Source organism: Mastacembelus armatus, chromosome 4, assembly GCF_900324485.2.
Source record: "Mastacembelus armatus chromosome 4, fMasArm1.2, whole genome shotgun sequence".
In the NCBI taxonomy this organism is placed as follows: Eukaryota; Metazoa; Chordata; class Actinopteri; order Synbranchiformes; family Mastacembelidae; genus Mastacembelus; species Mastacembelus armatus.
This window is the reverse complement of record NC_046636.1, coordinates 3,416,738-3,439,323: the sequence shown is the minus strand read 5'-3', so window position 1 is coordinate 3,439,323 and position 22,586 is coordinate 3,416,738. Positions and strand designations below refer to the sequence as shown.

Genomic DNA, 22,586 nt, shown 5'->3' with positions numbered 1-22,586 from the left:
GTTTTTATACCAGTGTTGCTAGATCACACACACACACACACACACTACACATTGTCTCCCTTTATTAAACCAGGATTGTGCGACAGATGGCAGTGGTGTCTAGGTGTTCCCTTACACACCTTTCTGTCTATATTTGTTCCTTTACCTTAATCTTTACACATGTCTGAATCCAAATTTCATTTAGGGTTCTAGCTGTAATTGAGGACACTCAGATCACATCCACTGTTTCTTTGAATTTAAAGGTTTTAATATCTGTGGAGAAATTTCCAGTCCACAGTTATAAGACTCAATTTAAAACAAATACCTTGAAAGATAAAATATTGGCAACGATCTATGAATAATGCAGAAATAGGTTCTGAAGAATTAAAAAAAGAAACAGTTTGAACTCAGGGATTTTTTTTCCCCACATTTGTTTGTTGTTCCATGAACATTTGCATGTTTATACTTAGAGCGCACCCACACACACACACACACATGCTCAGACATACAACAATTTGTTAATCATCATAATTAGCTGTGGCAGCTGCAGGACTAGCCCAACAAAACCAATATTTCCATTCAAAAATAAGTTAGAGAGCAGGGACCATGGGATGCTTTTAAGTTGCTGTTGTTATAGTTTAATGTGATATATTTCCAACAAAAACAAAATTACATGGGCAGTGGAAAACATTACATTGTCTGTACAGGAGTTTTCAGAAATGCAACAGGATACTTACAGGGTTTTGGATCATATACACAAGGAACATTATTTGTTAATTTGATACATATGGTCTAATGAGAGGGTGGAACTACTTAATCATGAAATCATACTGAATACTAACAAGACAGGAAGATATCACACTAAAGAGTAATTGGGATATCATAAAACTGTTTATTGGATTCATACAGTTTTATTAGTTTTTGTGGTTATTAAAAGGACATAATGTTGTTAAAAGGAACTTTTCAGAAGCTAAATATTTCATATTTTCAGTAATTCAAGGGTACATTTACTGCTTTTTGCATGCACACAAATTATGAACATTTTACCCTACGTACTTATCGTTCCTAACAAATGTCAGAATTTCAAAATTTGATGCCTGCTATTTTCCGCATTAAAGTCTTTTTGTGCAATATAAAGCAGCTCAAACACAAATTCACATCAAAACTGGCTTAATACATTATTTTGATCATGTCTGGTTTGTAGATCTTGTCAGTGCCCATACCAATAGTTCTGTATCCCTTTTCCCTTCTGCTTCCTCCGACAGACAAGCCTTTTTTGTTTGAACTGAGATTCTAAAGAGAGTCGGCTGAAGTGCAGAATCAATCATTCAGAAAGACGTTGGACAAGCTTTTTTTTTCCCCGCACGTTGCTTTCATTGCTGCTCAGCTTGTTCCAGGAGAGCCTGGTATAGTTCTGATTTCAGAAATCGTGGATAACAGTCGTTTTCCATCAGACCATATATCAGTCTCTGTGCCGTGTCGAAGCAGTTTGGCCCGGGCTGAGAGATATTTTTACCAATTTGTTCTCTTGTCACACAGTCAATGTTTATCTGTGGTCAGAAACAGCAACTTTATTTCATCCATGAGTTATTTCTGTTTGCAGATATTTGTGCATTATGATGCCTGTTCAAAAAGTGAACTCTATGTTCAAACAGTTAAAATTGTAGCACTGAGAAATAAAGAAAGGGACGGTGGCCTGTAAATATGAATATATTCATAGTAAAAGTAAAAGTGAAACTGTGGAGTGCAGTGACAACAACCAAGGTGGCAATTGAGTCTTATTTGAAGATACACTGGTCAGACTTCATTCACATCTCACATTCCAAAAGCCATACCTGTCTCGGTGCATCAACCTGGACAAACTCTGTGTAAATCCTTTTGGCAGCAGCCTTCAATTCTCTCTCGCTGGTAATTTTCTTGTAGTCCTCACAGGCCAGCCAAAATAGAAGGTTCTCCTCACTGTATTCTGTCCTCAAGAAGTCCTCAAACACCAACTGGCCGGCTGCACGAAGGGAGCAGAAACACTTTGAAACCAGTACAGTTTCATTTCAGACATTGAACAGATGTTGAATTACACCAGCTCTCCCATAATCCTCCCTTTTAACCTTAATTACAGAGTGTGTAGCCTGCAACAAAATATAATCACTACAAGAAAGGCACAGACTGAAGCTGGTTTTAGCAGCATTATAGCATTAGATTTTTCTTCAAGGTGTATTCAAATCCAGATGCACATGCATTAATATTCAGTTTTACCCCAAGCTTTCTACGTGTGACTTTATTGTTAATAGTTTTTAATTTTCCTTTCTTATGTAAAAAATTAAAGGCACAGTGCGGTGAACATCACCAAATTCTATTTTTTTAATCAAGTTAATGTCTTCTAATATCAGAATATTAACTTGTGTGAAGGAGACATTAGATCCATCTTGTATGAATGCGATAATAATGTGTCTGTACAAGATAACCTCTGCATTCAGGTAATTATCCTGGGGGAACAAGATCTGTAGGAAGATAAAAGGCACATTTAAAAAAGCAGTCTGACAAACATCTGCATGAAAATTGTTTCATGTGTGAAAAAAATGATACTCGGTGTCCACTTACTAACTTTTTCTAAGATTTCAAATGTATTTCAGTATTTACGAGCAAATGGAGATGACTCATCTTATACCATCATCGTGACTCATCGCTCATTGTGATATGTGACTAAAATTTCTAAATGAGATGGGATTATTTCGTCAAACACATTGATCCTATGTGTATGTGTACTCACTCCCTCTTCTTTAGAAAGTTTTTTTGCCTGTGCTTGTTGCAAAGTGCCTTGTTTACTTAAAGTGTCCTGGTCTAGTTCTTCATGCACGAGGAATCATTACTTTTGTGGGCATTAGGGCACAAAAATCAGGTAAAAATAGTCTTCATACAACTTCCTCTTCTGAAAAAAGGGGTTTTTTAGGGGAAAATCATAAAAGCAATAATCCTTAGCTAAAGGTTGAGTCATTCTCTTATCTTTCACTCACATTCTCCCCACCTCAACACAGTCCCTCTTAGCTCAACGACGTCAGCGAACAAAGCGCCAATGCAGCAAACTGCCAGGTATTGTGGTGAATGTCTAGAGGCCCTTTTAACTTCAGAAACTTCAAAACCAAACCTTGCATCCCAATGTGCAGTGCCTCAGCATCATATAATTGTGCACACCTATACTTCTTATCTTCTTATCTTCTCCTCGCACCCCTTACCTTTGTTACTGGCATATTGAGAGAGATGTGATTGTAATGCAGGTGTGAAATACTTAGCATGTCTTCTGGGATCACAAACAAACAGCTAACTGCAAGCAGCAGTGTTATTCGCACAAATTGCCTTACATAAATCACCACTGCTGCTCCGACAGTAATTGACAGAAAACAAAATATGTCTGGAGGCCGCTTGTTCTCTACAGTCACTCTGGGCTTCATATCTGAGCCTTCCATCATAACAGTGTTGACTCTTTAAAAATCACAGGAGACGTAAAGGTGTATGAATGCCATCTGATTGCAACTGCCTCGTGCATAGCTGTTTATTTTTTGCTACTATTTACCTATTTGTCATATATGTCACTGCATTTCTTCAAAGACAACTAAATGTGTCTTCTGGAGGACAGTTAATCTTGACGCAGGTGACAGTGGGCTGAAATATTACAGATCAGCTGAATTTATTTCAGTAATGTAATAAGAAAAGAAAGACGGCAGAGAAAGAAAGAGAAGGGACCCATCTGCCCCTTTACTCATTTTCAAATCGAGGCTGGAATATGGTCCGGTGAAAGCCATCAGTGAGCACTGGGTTTATAAATGAATACGAGCTGGCTGGAATCGCCTACACTGGCAGCTCAGATTAGGCCTCTTATCTCCGCAAGTGTCATCCTCCTTGAATATATCTCCAAATGGATTTGATGAACTTGAAGGAGGAATATATCCTCGATCCTCCTGAAGAGCCTGAGGGCAACTCAAGATGATATGCGAGGCCGAGCAGCGGAGAATTTCGACGGCGAACAGAGAGAGCGGAGAGCATTCGACGAGAAAATGAAATCCAAAAGCTGGCTTACTTTTGCACTCCAGAAGATGGTCAAACGACTTTCCCCATGCTATAACGTCAAAAGCAGGAGCCCTGCAGAACAAAACCGTGATACGATTTACACCCTGTCAAACAGGTGACGTGTGTAATGTGTAAAAGATTAAGGTGCATCCCTGTCAGTGATATTTAAACAAATGACAGATTGTAAAAGCCAAATTTTAATCTACTTGTTACAGTACAGTAAAATAACTGATGATTAATGGTTTATCTCAAAGTTTTAAGTGAAATGTCTTTTTTAACTAACTGATATAAATCATTAATATTGTGAATTTATTAAAAACCATAAAAGACCTACTCATTTGGTCATTTTCTTTCCAATCCTAGAAGATGAAATTAACAACAGAGACTCACATTGTAGCTGATGTCGGCTAATTGAATATCAGATCAGTCAGTGTTGTCCCAGTGGGTTTCCTCCTGACCACAGAAAACATAAACATAAGCATAAACATGGCAATTGAAAGTTACTTTCTTCTACATTATAAGTCAGGGCTGGCCAACTCCAGTCCTCGAGAGCAACTTCCCTGCTTGTTTTGCAACCAACGCTCTCCTTCCAGAGTCTGATTGCCTGAACACACCTGGTCCAGGTAATCAGCAGTGGGTAGGGCAGGGAAATTGGAAAACAAGCAGGGGAGTGTCTCTTGAGATCTGGAGTTGGCCACCCCTGTTATAAGCGGTGCAGCAAATATGCAGGAATAATAATATATAATGTGAAAGGTATCATTCAGGAACTTCTCACAAGACTCCACAGTTCCTCTTAGCTCTACAAATGTTCGAGCAACTTTCACACAGCTCACAACTGTTCTGTTTCCACCTCACTGCTCTCAAACTCAGTTTGTGCAGCAGCACAGCCAAAAGCTCTGAAAGCAGCTGCACAGCAACACATGGCAAACAAAGTAGGATTCTCGGTTGATTAAACATTTGTCTGTGTTTCAATGAGCCCTTGATGGTTTAATAAGGTTAATATTCTCCATGAATCGCTGGAACCACCGTGAGGACCGGGTTCACTAACCTATACTGAAACTCTCTTTTCTGTAACTTTAATTGTGACTTGTCTACAGTGAGTTAGATTTATGTCAGTGTGGTGTCTTAACAGCCAAACCAGCTGCATCCTCTTGTCATTAGTTGTTCATAACCCAAAATTAGATGAAATTTTAATAAATGAACTGTGCAGCAGCAGAGAATCCGAAATGTGAGAGCTTTTAATTGTTATACGAAGAAACACACTGAGTAAACAAGACACATAGCCTCCCATGTGCATGAGCTGCATATATAATATAAAAATGATGGAATATGTGCATTGGATAAGATGCTGCACAGTACATGTCTATGACAGGTATAAATATGCATCGTAAGCAGCGTCTGTATGGAGATGTCATTTTTACCTTGGAGTTGGGCTTCCTTGCTGACCACTTTTCAACAGGAAAGTAATACTATTGCTAATATTTCAAAAACATTAAAACCGTTTTTTTCCCTGTTTGGCCTATCTTTAATCCAGCGGCATTAGGCTGACTTCCCTGACTAGTCATCAGCACCAGGGCCTGAAGCAAGACTGCTCGGGGCAGCAGAATCCACCAAAGCACCAGTGAGTGTCACAGTTCCTTAGTCCTGTGATAGCCGTCCAAATAATGTAGAGGAATAAACCTTAAACCTTAGAGCAAATACTCACACGTCTCACAAGGTGGCTTGAAATGAGATCAAACCACTCTTGGGTTTTTATTTAAATTATAACCCATTAAATGCAAGGCCACATGCCTATAATGTCACGTGTTTTGTTGCTAAATGTGACATCTAATTGTAGCAGAACATTACGGGGTGTCCATGAGAGACCTGAACTTGAACTAGCACATAGTGATTGTAAAGAGGGAACATGCAGTGCTACAGATCACAAGGAAAGCCCACATTGTAATTAAACTGCCTGAAGGTGTGACCTCCTCTTTTTGACAATAGCAATATATCTGAGATAGTATTCAAAGCCAGAGGAGCAGTGGCTAAATGTGTAGTTCTCCAGTTCTTTGGCTTTGAACAGAGATTTAGATCACTAGCCCAAATATTCTCATCCCAAATCAGTGAATTCCTAAAAAAGTCTGACGTCCTTCTTGATAAAAAGAAATGGATTGCTTGAAAGTAGTTCACTTAAAGAAGTTGCCTAAACGCCCAAAAGTTCTGACAGCTTTGACTGTGTGGCTGTGAACTGTACTTTTATGTGACATGTTATCAAAAAGTCCCTCAGAAGTAAGAGACAAGGCATCAGAAGAAAGGCTATATCCTAATACAACTCATTTTTTGGATTGCATCATATAGCACAGAGCACATTCAGCTCAAAGAATCCCCACTCATCTTTGGATTTTTTATGTTTTTGTGGGAAGGGAAGAGGAAGAAGAGCTGGAGGCATGCTGACAAGTACAAAGAAACGCAGAAACACAGAGAGAGAAACTTCCAATATAAACTACACAGATCACAGGCACCCCATCCGAATCACTTGCTCACAAACTCATAGAAAAGAGAGAACCATCCACAAAACACATCCCAGATTTAGCCACATGGTTTTTGGCTGGGCAAATCATAGAAAGTCAGTCATTACAGAAAAACAAGGCAGGCCAGTGGGGAAGTCAAACATTCAGATTGTTCAGCAGGATCACAATTGGCAGTGCCAAGCAGCTAGTTTGTCCAAAATTTTGAAGTCTAAAGCCAAAATGGAGCTCGTACTTACAACACGTGTTTTCTGTTGCCAAAGACGACCGAAGTATGTTTCCCAGTTGAAAGTTAGTGTGGGAGCTTGTGCTCAACAACACACTCTGCTGCTCAGGCTTCCTTTTTCCTACCTGACATACCCTACAGGTACAAGCCCATGCATGTTGAGTTGTAGTACAGGCAGGCCCAGGATCTACAGAAATGTCAGCTTTCACTCTTCACTTTTTAAACTTCAAACTTCTTCCACTAAAAACAAGTTTTGTCTCAGAATTCTGTCTGCAGCATATTCACGTCTTTTTTGGAGTCCAAAACCATCAATTGCTACAAATCTCATGAGATTTTAAAAAGCAAAACTTTAAGCAAATCGTTGTTTTACAATGCAAAGCAAAAGGAGACACATAGGAACGTCTGTGGTGAGCCCTTCCCAGGTAATTCTGCTGTGAGTTTGATTTTCAGCTTTTGAATACAGTAAAATCATGTAGCTAATTTGAGAAGCAAATTTCTCAGAGGTGGGAGCCTTTAACAAATGCAAAGCAAGGTCACTTTTAATCCAAGATTAAATCTCTGGTGGTGGCACAGCAGTGCAGTTGGTTATCACTGTAACCTCATGACAAATGAATTCTGGGTTTGACCCTGCAAAACACCCGGGTCTTCATCCTGTGCCTGTGTGGGTCTTCTCCAGGTACTCTGGTGTCTTACCACGGTCCAAACACATGCAGGCTAAGTTATGAATCTAAATTGCCTGCAGGGGTATGTGGTTATCGGTCTCTAGGTGTCAGGCCTGTGATAGACCAGGGTGTACCTCACCTCTCGTCCACTGTCGGCTGCTGTTGACACCAAAGCCCTTATACGACATAAAGAATGTTTCCACCAGTTTTGTTCAGTCTGTGACAGTCAGTGAGGAGCATGAACCTGAAGACTGAGTAACTACACTGGACAACACTCTAAGAACTGAAATACTATGAATCCTATAAGATCAACTGCTTCTTTTTTTTTTTTTTTTACCAAAGTAGAATAAACGTAACATTGGACTGTTTCCTGCAGTGCAATTTGGGCTGAACAGGCCACAAAAAGAAAAAAAAAATGCAATGACATCCTGGATGGAGAGTGGTGGGCGACATGGCCAGTACAGTCTGCAGAGGCAAGTCAGGGTGAGTCAACTCTGTAAAATGAAGCTAAAATCTAATAAAACTGGTTATTTACCAGTATGTCACCCTCAGGAGACACATATGGGACATCATCGATCACCAGTGTCAGTTGCAAATATCAAACATGAAAAAAAGTGAGAAAAACTGACAGCTAATGTCATTTGGTCTAATCACTCATCATTCAATATAGCAGTAAATTTTCAGTTTATTGTCGTGAATCAATTTCTTCCATCAGCATCCATAAATGGGGCAAGGTAAGTCTATGTTATTTCCCTGTGTGGGAATTTGGACTTTTTCTACTGTTGGAACCTTGATTTGCGATTCAAGCAGATACCAGTGGTGTCGGCCTATTTTTACATGCAGTTCCTGCCTTGTACACCTCTAAATTTATCACACATGCAGTGCTTGGCAGGTACTGCAGGATTCTTCAGCAATTCATGGTTTCTCATCTCTGGTTATGGCACAGTATTCCTTCAGCATGTTATTGGGACCCGTTTCTGTTGCATGAACCAGGCATCTGAACAGGAAACAGGAGGCTCTTTGACCCAGTTCACACAGAACCCCCATAAGCATCAAATTCTCCAGAGACAACCAGTGGCAGAAAGAAGCAGATGCGTGAGTTTCAGGCAGAGGTGGGGAGCAATGTCCTTATCAAACATAGAGAGAGAGACAAGGAGAGGGATGGTGCTATGAAAATGACTGATGGGAGCACAAATGGCAAAGCTGTGATTGGGAGGAAAGAGGAGGAGGGGGAGCGAAGGGAGACGAGGGACAACGCTGACAGCTGAGCAGGCCTACCTGTCCGCCCATCTCTCGTTTTCTGTCTTGATTTGCAAGTCCTCGATGGGACACTTGCTGGGGCTGGCCTGGAAAACAGGAACAGGTGTCATAAAACACCGCTGCGACTGGGATTTGCATCTGTAATGACCCCACTGGAGATGCTGAGAGTATGATGTTTACAACAGAAACCTGTCAGATACGCACTCCGAGTGGTATTCATCACCATCTCAGCTGCAACCTATCTGCCATCCCCTCAGTTAACGATGATGGAAAACAGCATTTTTGTCTTCTCAACACAATAATGTGTTGTTTATCAATGCCTTTCCTTCTTTGTCCAACTTTGTGTTCGTTTGTGGCAGAAGCAGACTAGCATGTCAAATGACTTTGAAACACAATTTTAAATAACACACCTGGTGAACACGCGCATGGTTGAAAAAGATTGTGAGGGATTTACAAATCAGTTAATCCCAGACTGATTGACATAGAGTACATCAGTTCCAGAAAAATACCTCAGGTTCAGAAAAGTATTAAAAATATATATATATATATAAATATTCAAAAACATTCACATTAGGCTGAATAATGTTTTACCTGTATTCATCTTGCATGACAACACCAGTGACCCCCACATTTCCTCAACCAAAGAAAACAAAGTGGAGCATAAAAAGGTCTATTACCTAACCAATGAAAAGCCCCATTTATAAATATTTGAAGTGTCAACAGAGACCCTCAGAAACATGTTAACTTAGTGCACTTTCACCATGGGCAGTGCTTATTTGAATAACACAGCTGATGCATACTTATTAGAGGACTATTCTCCACACATTGCTCTGACTTTGCTTGTCTCCTGTGTTGGATTAAATACGTACTTTCACACAACAGATTCATGGGGACTGCTACAACTCAAAACGTCCACACATGCTGGACGTTCTTTTGAATCTGTTGACCAATCGGCTGCTGTTTGAATTCATTAAGATGGACATTAATAAGGTTTTTAATAACCACAATAATTAGTGGTGATGATGGTGCCACTATGGTTAAAATGGACATTTTATGCAAAAATCATTATGACTATTACAATAATATTATTATTAAATAATAGAAAATATACTAATATATAACATTATAAATGGCATAGTCATCCTTTTAGCTTTCACATGCTGTAATGTCATGCTTTGACTTTAAAGTTTGTAATTTATTATTGTAATTAGGCTATAATATGTAGGCCTATGCCTAATTACTTCGTTCTGGCTGTTTTTCATGGTGTGTGCTAAATCACTTCTTTCAATTAATGGAACTCATGCTTCAGCATAAACTGGCTTTAATGTGCAGTTTGGGGAAGCCCCTTTCCTATTGCAGCTTGACAGTGTCACTGCACAAGTTCACTCAGGGTTTTTGGTGTGGAAGAACTTGGCTGCTCTGCACAGAGCACTCACTTCATCTCCATCCAACACCTTTGAGCTGAACTGGACACCAACTATGTGCCAGACCTTATCCCCAAACACTACTGTTGGACCTTACTAACGACCTTGTGGATGAATGGGGCGGATCCCTGCAGCCAGGTTCCAAAGTCTGGTGGAAAGTCTTCCCATTTTGTTGGTGGTTAGCTTACGATTATATAGCGGAAGATTAATTCACACAATTTTGAAGTGAGATGTTTGAAGGTTATGTTGTGTATCTTGTGCACTGCCTGTGTATTTTTGTCCAAATCTGAAGTCAAGGAGGAGGAAAGTGCTTAGAGACACTGGGGAAATTAACACAAAATTTAAATAAAATGATAAATTTAATTGTAATTAACTTCTCTTAGAACATATTTGTTCTGGGATTTCAATTCATAATCAAATTAATCTGCCTCTCTCTCTCTCTCGGTCTCTCGGTTTCTTACTTACTGTCCCTCTGATTCCAGATAGAGAGTGATTCAGAGAGTTGATTAGCCTTCCTCACCCCCGTTTGGCTGTGTCAACCCTATTCTCTAATTACATTACATTTGGCAGAAAGCTCACAGGGCATGCCCTACACACAGCTGAATTGCAAATACCCTCCCCCATACACACACACACACACACACACACACAGTATTTAATTTGATTTAGAAAGTCAAAACAATAACAAAAACAGGAAGTAACAAGGACCAAAAAAACTTATTTACTAACATACCTTTGGGGGGAAGTCTCTTGCTGCAGGCTCTGTAAATGGATCTCATACCACTTTCTTTTCAGAGGCAAACTCTCTTCTACAGAATGCCCTGATTACATTCACAATTATACACATTTACATGTGAAAGCTTCCCAGTGCATTGACTGTATGACCTGCTGATCCAGTGCTGATCCACTGGAGCAGGTGGGGTTAAGGGCCATGTCTAAGAACGTTGATCAAGGAGGAGCAAGTGCTGCTTTTTTGCTTCACAAGTTTGCTTCTATAAGCTTGACACCACCACTGCCCAATACTGCTGGAATGCAATAAATAATACTACGTGGAGCAGTAAAGGATCTAACTGAATGAAAACAGCCGCTGTGAGGAGCAGGACTGAAAACATGAAGAGTAGGCAGCATAAATAAAGCTCTGTGGCTGCGTTGAAGCTTTTACATCTCTTTTTTAAATGTTGCCCATGGCGTTTCGTGACCGTACAACACAACTCCACTGTGGGGAGCTGTGTCTCTGTATCTGCTCTGTCTCTCTCTAGCTCCCCTTTCTTTCTGTCTGTCTCTGTCTCTGTCTGTCTCTCTGGCACACAGCATCATATGCAGCGGCTGTGGGCCGTTGTTCCTCATGTTAAAAGCTCAGCTGGGAAGTCAGATTCCCTTGGACTGATGCTCTGTGGCCTCAGTGTTTCAGAGCTCTATAGCTTGGACCGACCATCTGTGTTAGGGTGGGGGGAGGTGGTGTGGGATATGTGTGTGTATATGGGGAGAGGAGGTGTGTGTGATGTGAGCCATAGAATGTAGGCGGTGGGTAAGCAAGCATGTGTACATACGTCTATTTGTGTGTCTGTTCCTGTGCGCGCAACTGTGTTAATTCTTTAATTTACAGTCATTATGCAAATTGATAAGACATCTATCAAAGTGAGACTGCACTGTAGAGTATATGGGGGTAGTTTTGTGTGTGTGTGTGTGTGTGTGTGAGATGGAGAGTGGGGAGTCTATCTGTTGGTCTTTATGCATATGCAGTGAGCCTCTTCTCTGTGGGCAGTGCTTGAATTTGGATGAAAAAGGTGCTGTAACTCCAAATTAGTGACTGTGTGGCATGCAGCTTTTATAGGAAAGGAGTGTTTTTGTCTAGTTTATGAAGATAAATGGCCAAATATAAGTACTAGAGCCAACAATTACAACATCTAATCTTCGGACACACCTCTCTCCAAGACAATGGAAATGAGTCTTAGACTTTATTGTGTTATCCTTGACATTTTTGTGGTTGTGTGTGATTTAATGTGCACCTTTTCATAATGTCAAATCAACTCAACTCATTTCAGCAGGACACAATATATTTCCACATAAAAATAATAAAAATTTAGCCCTAGCCTTTGTTAGCCTGGATTATTCATCAATTTTCAATGTTACTCCAAATCATACCAAACCATAAAGCTTGTCATTAAAGAATAAAGCCAATCATTTTCTATATTAATATAGAAAATTCCCATACACAGACTGAAACCAACAGTGAATTGCCTCGAGTCACGGTTAATATCTGTCAGTCTCCAACCTTGAATTAGCTTATTTGTCTGTGCCAAAGACCTCTGCTGTTCAAAATGATTGAAAACATATATATATATATATATATATATATAACAAAACACACTGCTGCAGTGGGACACATGGACACGTTTCTTCATTTTAAAACACACAATCAGTACATTTTTTATGAATGCTGCACCAAAGCCTCTGAAAGGCTGCAGGTGTTTACTGCACCTGATGTGAGCAAGAGTCAAATGTGCAAGATCTCTGCTTGACAGCATTTAATTTTCAAACACTGAAAACAGTGTGTTCACTAATAAGGGATATCAGAGGTGAGAACTCAAAGAAGCATCTGAGCCTGGCAAGCAGAGCATTTCCATGAAGGATTTGTAGGATAAAGGGACAAATAAAAAACATAACCCAAATTTCACCCTGTGATTTGGGCCGAGAAATGCTCAGTCCCACATTTGCTGTGATTGTATTGCCTGGTTATCGGTGGTGTCCAGATTATCCAGTCAGTCACAAGGACTTATGTCTCTGACACAGGCCGAGAAGCAGGTTACTCCGGCAGATGTCTAATCTGACTTGTTGCATTTGGCCATTGACTAATGATTGTAAACATCAGCCAAGGTACATATATAAACTATATGTAAGGTATGTGCTTCAATAAAGATACAGCATGTGTAGTTTCCATATGCTGCAATTTGTACACATGCAGTGATCCTGAAAAACATCCATCACAGACACATTTCTCTCCAGTGCTACCGTCATTATGTCTTCTCAGCAACTAATGATCTGCAGCTCTATACCCCACAAAGAAAAATGTCAGACAAAGTCGCACAGGCTACAACACAAGGCAAAGCATTGACTTTGTTGTGCACTTGCCATTTTCTTCCACAAAAAGAAAGGAAAGAAAAAAAAATAGGCCAACACCAATTAAATAGCCAAATTTCAGGGTTTGTGAAAACTGAAGAACTGTGTTTGCAGGGGACCAGTCAAAGAGCAAAGTCTTCCATTTGCATTTTTTAAAACTCTCCAGCCTGAAGATGCAGATCAAGGATAGGTAATTATCCTCTGATTTAGTTGTGAACGATCATGCTATTGTTTTGTCTTTAATGATGTAAATTACAACTAATTGCCTCACGTTAATGGATACTGAGATTCTTTATGAGCTGTGGAATAGTGCAATTAGGAAACTTTATCTAAGAACGCCATGTGTAAATATTATTTGTGGGTGACTATGTATAGCTAATATAAGAATGCCAATTTGTCTCAATATGGACGTGCAAAAGAAAAGAGTCTGATTCATCAGGAAAACTAATTCCATTAGCAGGCACTTTAACAACATAAGCAGCACAGACAAAGAAAACTAGAACAACTAGAATAAAAATAGAGGTTGGAGGTTTTGTACATTCAGTAAAGTAAATGCTTTGGACGCCAAAAACTTCTTCAAAAGCCTCCTGGAACCATTAAGGGACAGATTAAGTCACTTCAGCGTTTATTTAATAAGTTGCCAATTTCTTTTATTTCTTTTCTTCTGCGTACAAATCTATTGCCTGACTTGAGTCAATCTATTCCCGCTTTTTTCTGATGGTTGTCTCATTTGTCAAAAAGCCTCTCACAGACTCCAGTGAATCATGTCGCAATTTGCTGCTGGCACTTTCATCATTAAAACTTTTGTACTACCCTGCGATCTTACAACTTTCCCCTGATAAGACTTTCTTTAGTGTGTGAATAGAAAATAAGTTCAGCAACAACTGAGCAGGGAGACGAGACAATGCCAGGCTATTACTCTGAAGGCTACAGTCAAACATGAACCTACTTCTAGACACATGCAATTTTCCCTAACTGGGGAAAAATTAAATTGGGACATTTTAGCCTGTAGCATGGCTAGATTAATTAATGATGCTACCAGAATTATCAATTACAGTTATGTTTTGCATACAGATTGTACAGTTTCTGCCACGTAGGCTTTGTTTCCTGATGGTGCCATAAATCTCCTGGGGACACAAGATGATTTAAGACAGTTTCATTGCTCATTTCCAGCTTGAATGGGATTCAGATTCGAAGCAGCCAGCATAAACCCGAAAATAGACCAACACAACTTTCCATCCAAATTTGTATCAAATCAACAGTAATTCATCCACTGCTGAAGCCAAAACCACCCTCAGTGGGACTTACTGTGTAAAGAAGTTCAGGACATAAATTAAGTGATGGCAGTTATTTGATGTTTGACTCCTTGGGCCTTAGTTTCTTACACTGCTGTTTAAGCACTTTACCAAAAAATAATTAAATAGGTGCAAAGAATTGCTGAGTTTTCACCAATGACCCATCATTGAACAACACTAGTGAAATCACACACTAAATCCTGCCTCCCTTAATGAACTCATTTTTAAAGTTCAGGCATGGGAAAACACTTAAAAAATCATTTGTATTCACCAAAGTCCTCCCTCATAATGGAGGTCATGCAGAAAAATAAGAACTCGGAACAGTTAACTGTACTGAATTTCCAGACTGGTTCATTAGATATGTATGTGCACATATTGTCCAAAGTTTTGTGCAGTTTAATTTCAATGCCTTGTACAGTGGAAATTAAATACAATAAACTGAGTCTACTGTGATTTATTGTATTGCCATTCAATTCAATTAAATGTGACCCTGAGGTGGTCTGTGTACAGTATGTATTTGCATATACATATATTCTAATATACATATATTATTTTCTTCACTTTCTATTATCAGCATCACTGTGTGAACAAGATGACCTGGTTTACTTTTAACTGTGTCCTCTTGGAGCAGGATTCACAAATATAGGTGAAACCCACTTTAAAGCATTAAAAAAAAAATCCTTCTTTGTTTCTGTGAAAATTGATCAAATAAAAAATAAAAAACACATGCACCAGAATCTTCTGTGTCCCAGTTTGGCCCAGAAGCTCATGATACAATATGTGCATAAGCAAAAGTAAGAACTTTTCTGCAACACTTGGAAAATGAATAACACATTTAAGAGTGTTTTAAAAATGATTTAACTTAATATCTATGCCTGCATTTGGCAACAGTATTGAAATCTTCTTGATTTATGGTGTTTTGCATCAATGTGATAAAGATTCGTGATTTAGCAGTTTTTTTTACCTACAAAATTTCTTTAAAATCTAAAATATACAGTATATATATATATATATATATATAATAAATGTACAGTATATATTTATTGTAATAAAACTATTACCAGGTTTTTAGTTTCAGTTTTCTCAATATAACACGTTTTATGGCTTGTGCAGTTTCTCTTGCATATAGCAGCTGAGACTGTGCATAAGTCAGGAGTACGACTCTATGTTTCTCTTGAGCAGCTATTTTTTTCTTCCTAGCCTGTCCAGACAAAGCACTGCAGCAGGAGCAGCCGTCTCAGAGGATGAAACCATCAGGGTGAGCAGTCCCTTACATGTCTCTCAATAGTACAGTCAGGCTAAATTACATATTGCAGCCCAGTTTCATCACGGGCACTTGTTTTGTCTTTTTTGTTTATTTGCCAGGGCATTATATTCTCGTGCAGAACAATATGAGTTTTGCAGAGGGGCCGTAATGCTTCCAGTGCTTTCCCATATCAGAGGAAGATGGCAGCTTTTTTCTTTTGGTCAGTTTTTCATTGTCATAGCATCCTTCTGCTGCTATTTGTAGAAAAACTGTGCATACCAGACAGAGAAACTGGTGTATGTGCGTGCGCTTTGGGTATATTGATATCTGAATTGATGGGTCATTTAATGAAAAAAAAAATAGAGAAGAGGATTGAAAAGAGGTAATTTTCTGTGCTACAAACAGACAATACCCTGTTGCATTTGGCTAAACATAGCATACAGTGAGTCATCCAGCTTTCACTTCACTATTATGGTAAATAATGGTATCATTCCTTGTTTGACAAATTAGCTGTTTGCTGCTGACAGTGGATGGATGGCTGGGTTGATAGTGTCCAGAAAGACCTGTTTAAGTTCTCCATCAAACTTTACCTGCTGCGAAATGCAAATACTGCTCAGTCTCTTGAAAGCAGAGCGTCTGGTTGTTCTTATTATCTTCCCAGAATGCCATCCTGCTGGTTGGCACTTAACAACAGACCATAATAAGTCCTCAGATACGGATTATCATGACAGTGAACCACAACAGGGGAAAACACAAACACTTCCTGTTTAGACTGTGGTTGATACCAGTAAAAACAAAACGAACACTGTACCCATGCATGTTCATGACATTTACACATGCATACTGTATGCACACAAGCACTGAGAGGAACAGTTACATACACACTGCACAATGTCTGTGCTCAGTGATGAAGCTGAAACTCAGGTTTACGAAGGCACAGGGTTTATATATTTCCATTGTTTTGTTTGTGAAATTGGTAAATTGGCCAAGCTTTAGATGTGCCGCGATCTGCAGGCTGTATAATAACGCAGACAAGCACAGAACATTTTTTGCTACATAATTGTTGTGAAAAACAGTGCGTGCTTGATTGACAGAGCTTGTTAGAGGGCTCTTATTTTTCCAATCAGCAAAGTAATTATAAAGGGAGCCTCATGGGTTCCTCCCATGTAATCTGGTCACAGTGGCTAGATCACCCCCCGATAGGAGAGTGATTGCAGAAAACCCTCAGATACGCTGCCTATAAGCTTGTCCTGCTGTCTTCATTAATGAAAATATTCCAAATGTTCCAAAACATGTTCTGTACAGTCATTTCTATATGCACCTGCACTCGTTCCCTGTGAGGCACATAAACTAACAAGCTACAGTAAGCAGCAAAATAACCCCAGTACTTATGGAATATGGTGAAAACCCTAAGGTGACTTTATCATATTTACAAACGGCACTACAGAGATAGGTCGTGTTGGGATAAATATCAATTACTACAACAGCATTTTCCATTTATTTAAAAGAGTTCAGGCTGTGAGGCATTTTGTATTTTCAAAGAAATAATACCTCTATTGTACTACTTTTACTTCTCCCTGCTCCAAGAGAACTCTAACCTCTTTACCTCACTCTCCCCAAACACTGAGAGTGAACCCTGGGACATGGAAGACAACATCTGATCACTATGGCAGTAAATGTTGCACTGAAAAATGTGTGCATAGGTTTGCATCAGAATTTGGGTTGTGATATAGTGACGAAAGATAGTTTCTGAAAATGTTCAGACCACCACAAACCCTCAGCTGGTTATAATGACAGGGAAATCTCTTTCTTACCCGAGCTGCCAAAAAGTGCTAGAATCAGATCTTTCTATGTTTTGACAACCAACGCAGTCAGATGTGGTTTTAATTGGATGCAAGAGAGGTATGGCAGCAAGACTCCTGACTCAGGGTGAGACCAAACGGATGAATACATCTTTTTTATTCTGAGGCTGCTCAGTATGTTGAAAAAATTTGCTTTTACAGCATTTTTAAAGGATATTGTGTCACCTCCTTGAATCATTGATGAGAACATCAAGAGCATAAGCTCTCTTAGCTGCAGTGATTGGACCTATCACGCTCGTGAGGTTATTTCCTTATTACTAATCTTTGTCAGCACCTTTAATGACAACACTCAGTCTATTGTCAAAGCCAAAACTTGAATCTGAAAATGAAAAGAACATCGATTTCCTCTGTCCCTTAAATTGGACAAAATCCCACAAAACACACAGACAATTCACTTTCTATTTCGAGGGTTATTCATTCGGCATACTGAGTTAAGAGGGAGGCTGTGAGATGTTATTGCACACGTCACAGCGATGGCAGACAATAAACATTGAAATTCTCTCAGATACATCAAAGCTGGTGCATAATGAACCTTTGTATCTTTAGGGCATGGAGTCATATACTGTATGCCTCTAATGTGATATTTTCCATTTCAGCATGAGCATTCAAATCATATTTCATCCCCGACACCTCCCGCGTTCTGCCAGAATCCAGCTGACTCCCAGGGGTCAATGCTTGCAAAGCAGCGGTTCTAGACGAGGGCTGGCGACAACACATGTTGGCCTGCTCGATGATGTAGATACATCCTCACACACACACACACACACACACACACACACACACACACACACACACACACACATATTACCTCAGTGCTAATGCTCTACTTAGGACAATCATTTCATCCCTTCAGGATGTATGAAAATTCAAGAGGTTCATAGGTTGTAGTAGCAATTACAGGGGACCCACTGTTGCTTTTTCACAGTGGCTTCTGAGCAGCAAAATGGATTCTAAACGCGTTGGCCTTTCTCCACGCTCACCAGCCTATGGTAAATTATGTCCCCAGGAAGTGTTTTAATAACAGTTTTTTGTCGAGTTTACACCACACTGCATGAGAAGCAGTGAGATGAATAAGTACCCCACCACCTGGGTTCTGGGTCATTCTGGTTAATAGGGTGTGATATAGTCACTGTATGACTGCAATAGTGGGTTCTGGTGGGAAGAGAGCCAGGTTACTGATTACCCCTCCAAACATGCCAGCATGCTTCATTATTCCAGTGGAGAAACATGTGGGAATACATTACAAATATCTCCCAAAGATACAAACTATATTAAATTAGGCATCCTGTTCAAAGTAATCACACCAAACCACTGCTACCATACATTTTGTTTAAGCGGCTATGTCCTGTATGTCCATCCAAAATGTTCCTTTTTCTGTGCCACTGCTTTGTTAATTTTTATGGCTTGTTTGCAAATGGCCTGAGCTAATTCATGCTTTGCATTTCTGCTGCTGCTTCTAATTGATTTACCAGATCAAATGTAATAATGTAGCTGCGAGCGGCAATGACGGGCCGATATTGCACCCCCAACATGGGATGTCCATCAAATGTACAGAACTGATGGGACTGTGCCAAATTTCACAACCTTTAGACACAGCAGGCTCTAATTGCTGGATTGCCACACGGTGGCTCTATGTCAGTCTGCACGTGTGCATATCATCATAGTCAATCTCAGTAACCACTGAAGTTTGGTGTTTGTCAAGGAATACATCTTAAATTTAGGTCACATTTCCTGATTATTATGTGAGATGTGTAAATTCATCGTAACCTGTGTCATCGTATTTCAACATATCCAAAAAATCCTCGCAATTTGACAACTGCAACACGTTGAGGTCAAATATACCAAATCTGACACAAATCTCATGAAAGACATAGGAATGTGTTATTTCTGAATCACAAATACCTCACTTCCTCAATGTATATTGTTATATACGAGCAATGTATATTCAAAAAATGTTCGTACTGGGGAGAGTCATACACCTACCAAGTTTAATGTGTGTAGCTGAAACTACGCACCAACCACAAGACTCACTGACATAAGGGGGCGCCATGGAGTCCCTAGACTTTGTCTGTGACTGCTCCCTGTGGTAACAGATGTCTGCTGTAAGTTTCGTGATTTTACACCCATGGGAACCAGTTAAAAAATGGCCCCGTTCGGCAGCAGGAGACTAATACTACTACTACTACTACTACTAATAATAATAATCCTTACAGAAACAATAGGGCTATGCATGTCTGGTGCTCGGGCCCTAATTATTTGTTGTATCCAAGCAAGTGTTTGGTTTGTAGGGTTCTGATTAAAAAAAATCTATGGTTAAAATTTCGTTTGGGAGTTAGAGACAGACTCATAAACACCAGAAAATTAACTGTCTTCAATTAGATTGAAGGTGATTAAAGGTGCTGCTGCATGTTTGGCATGAATACTATTTTGAATTTTAGATCATCAGCTCCACTATCACATAGTTTAACAATTAACATCTCAACATTTCTGTTAATGTGACAAAAACTCAATGATGTGGCAAAATGTGAATAAATTTGCACATACCTGTTATTCATTAGGCGCTATGTGCCAATAGGATTGTTACTGTTGTTTTGATGTTGTTGTCACACTAATGGGGAGTCATCATTCTAACACTTGAATACATTTGTCATTTTTTCTTTTGTAGAAAAGTCCACTGAGCTCTGCCTCTCTTGTCTCTTTTAGGTTGTTGTGTACAGAAAGCTTCCCTGTGTTATTTACATTTTTTACGAACTCGCTCCCTCTGCTGTCATTTCTGAAGTGGTGGGAGAGCTAGCTGGGACTGAATTGTAACTCAGTATATATGTTCTTCTCAAAATGATAATCATCAACTATCTTCCCATGATGCATAAACTCCCTGCTGCTGCTATGGCAGTGTTTTGTTTTATAGCATTATATTATAGTGACTGCCAACAGCCAGGAATAATATTATCAATTTGTTTTGCTCACCAGGGAGGGCAGAAGATATTCTATCTTCCTTGGACTTCTCGGTTTTCCTCTGTTTTTGCTTCTTCAAACATGAAATGAGATTAGCTCTGACTTGCACATTTGCTGAATATAGGAAAATATGAATTCCTAATCAATATCCACACATGTCGACACTCTGATACAAATCCTCATAACGTCTCAGCAGGATGTCTCAGCTTCAGGAAGGAACATTTGGCAACTTATCACTGCAATTTTCACATCTGAAAACTGAAAATAATGAGAGAATAATTACTTTCTTCTGATACGTTCTCGTCATGTAGGACCTGCCTGTCTGTGCTTGTTTAGCAATATCAAACAGACGATCTCTGCTCTGCATTCACTGATATTTTCACACTGTTGGTGGGAAACCAGTAGTGACAACTCTTTAATATGTTTCATCAGGAAGATAAGTTACAGTTTGCGAGTCTTAAATGACTCTACAGGAGGCACAGAAGCTTTCCTAACTGCCTGTTTATATTATGAGAAACAAATTAGTAAAAACGACAGTACCTAATTGCTAGTGTAAATACTAAAGCATGAACAGTGCTATGACTTTTATTCCTCTCATTGCTCTGCGAGGATTGATTGGCCCGAGGGAATATAACCACGGTAATGTTATTTAATGCATTTTTTTCATACGGATGTTTCTTGGTCATTGTATCCATCAAATGGTGAGATGAGAAATTACACTGTCATCACAACATGTGTCTATGTAAATATTCTTGTAAACATAATAAAGCTAGAACAACAGCGATTTTATACCTCCCACAGAGAACATGCAAGATGAGATGCTGGAGTGCCTTGCTGTATTGTTTTGCATATTGATAGAAAGAAATATATTTTTATCTGTAGCTCCTTAATGCATTAAAGCATAAACAGCATTTGCAGAACCCCAAGTGTTTAATGTGAATAAAAAAGATGAGGACAATGGGAAAAAATAATAAATTACACTTGGAGCACATCCTTTGGAGATGTTCTGCCTTGCAAACACACCTTCTTATATCCTTATATGATTGGTGGGAACGATCGCCTGATGCATTCTCAAATATTTTTTGGACAGCAATGGAGATCATATGGCACATATGGTTGTTGAGCTTGTTCTTCTATGCTGCGTCCGGCCATGGCATGATGTTCACAACTTATGCATGTTACATTTACAAATCCATCCTGGTTGTCAGCTTTTTTTGTGTGTGTTTTGTTGAATAAAACCCAAAATTGGTTGTATCACTCCTGTCACTCATCAGTTAAATCACCATGTTTTTACTGACAGGAATCCCTGTGAAGCACGTCAACTAAAACCACGGCTTCCACCTGGCTGTCACTCTTATGTCAGACTGAAGAACAAAACAGACTGAAGAAACAATGATTATCCTGTAGAAGACATATAAGTCATATCACAATATGATATCAGATTTGGCAGATGTCCTGCATATGTGTATGTGAATATGTGGTGCTGTGTGTGTGTGTGTGTGTGTGTGCGTGTGTGTGTGTGTGTGTGTACACACCAACTTGTAACTGTGCTTGGAAAGGGTTAAATTCTATTAGTGGAAATGACATTTACCACATGATGACATCTTAGAGAAGCTGATCTGTCAGAGCAAGGATGTGTTTTGTGTTGTGGTGAAACATTAATTCAGATGCAGAAGTGTTGGTCTTTAAAGGTGAAGAGGCATCTAATATATAAAAAGATTTCTGAGTTTCTTAAATAATAAATCAGTCTGAACATGTTTGAGTGACCTCCCCAAGGCCAAGGTTTCTTTTTCTTTTACTCAAAGCAGGCAGATGATGTGGCATTGGAAAATGACAAGTACACAAAAGAACACCACAGCAGATCATCAGAACGTCCTACAGCTAAAGTACTCTATGGTGTTAAAGTACTCAGTTTAGGGCAGTGTAAAACCTCTACTTCCCCAGACTATTCTTGTTTAACTGTTCAATAGTTCCTGTTAAACAAG

General features: G+C 39.3%; 1 protein-coding gene across 1 annotated transcript; it reads right to left on the bottom strand.

The window, feature by feature from the left end:
• Positions 1–607: 607 nt before the first annotated feature.
• Positions 608–7,172, bottom strand: LOC113140002 (regulator of G-protein signaling 21-like). Its single transcript, XM_026323707.2, has 5 exons — positions 6,791–7,172; positions 4,432–4,494; positions 4,052–4,113; positions 1,815–1,981; positions 608–1,529 (listed from the first exon to the last, which is right to left on the bottom strand). Coding segments are annotated over exons 2-5 (408 nt in total). The 5' UTR covers positions 4,434–4,494; positions 6,791–7,172; the 3' UTR covers positions 608–1,352.
• Between the last annotated feature and the right edge of the window lie 15,414 nt (positions 7,173–22,586).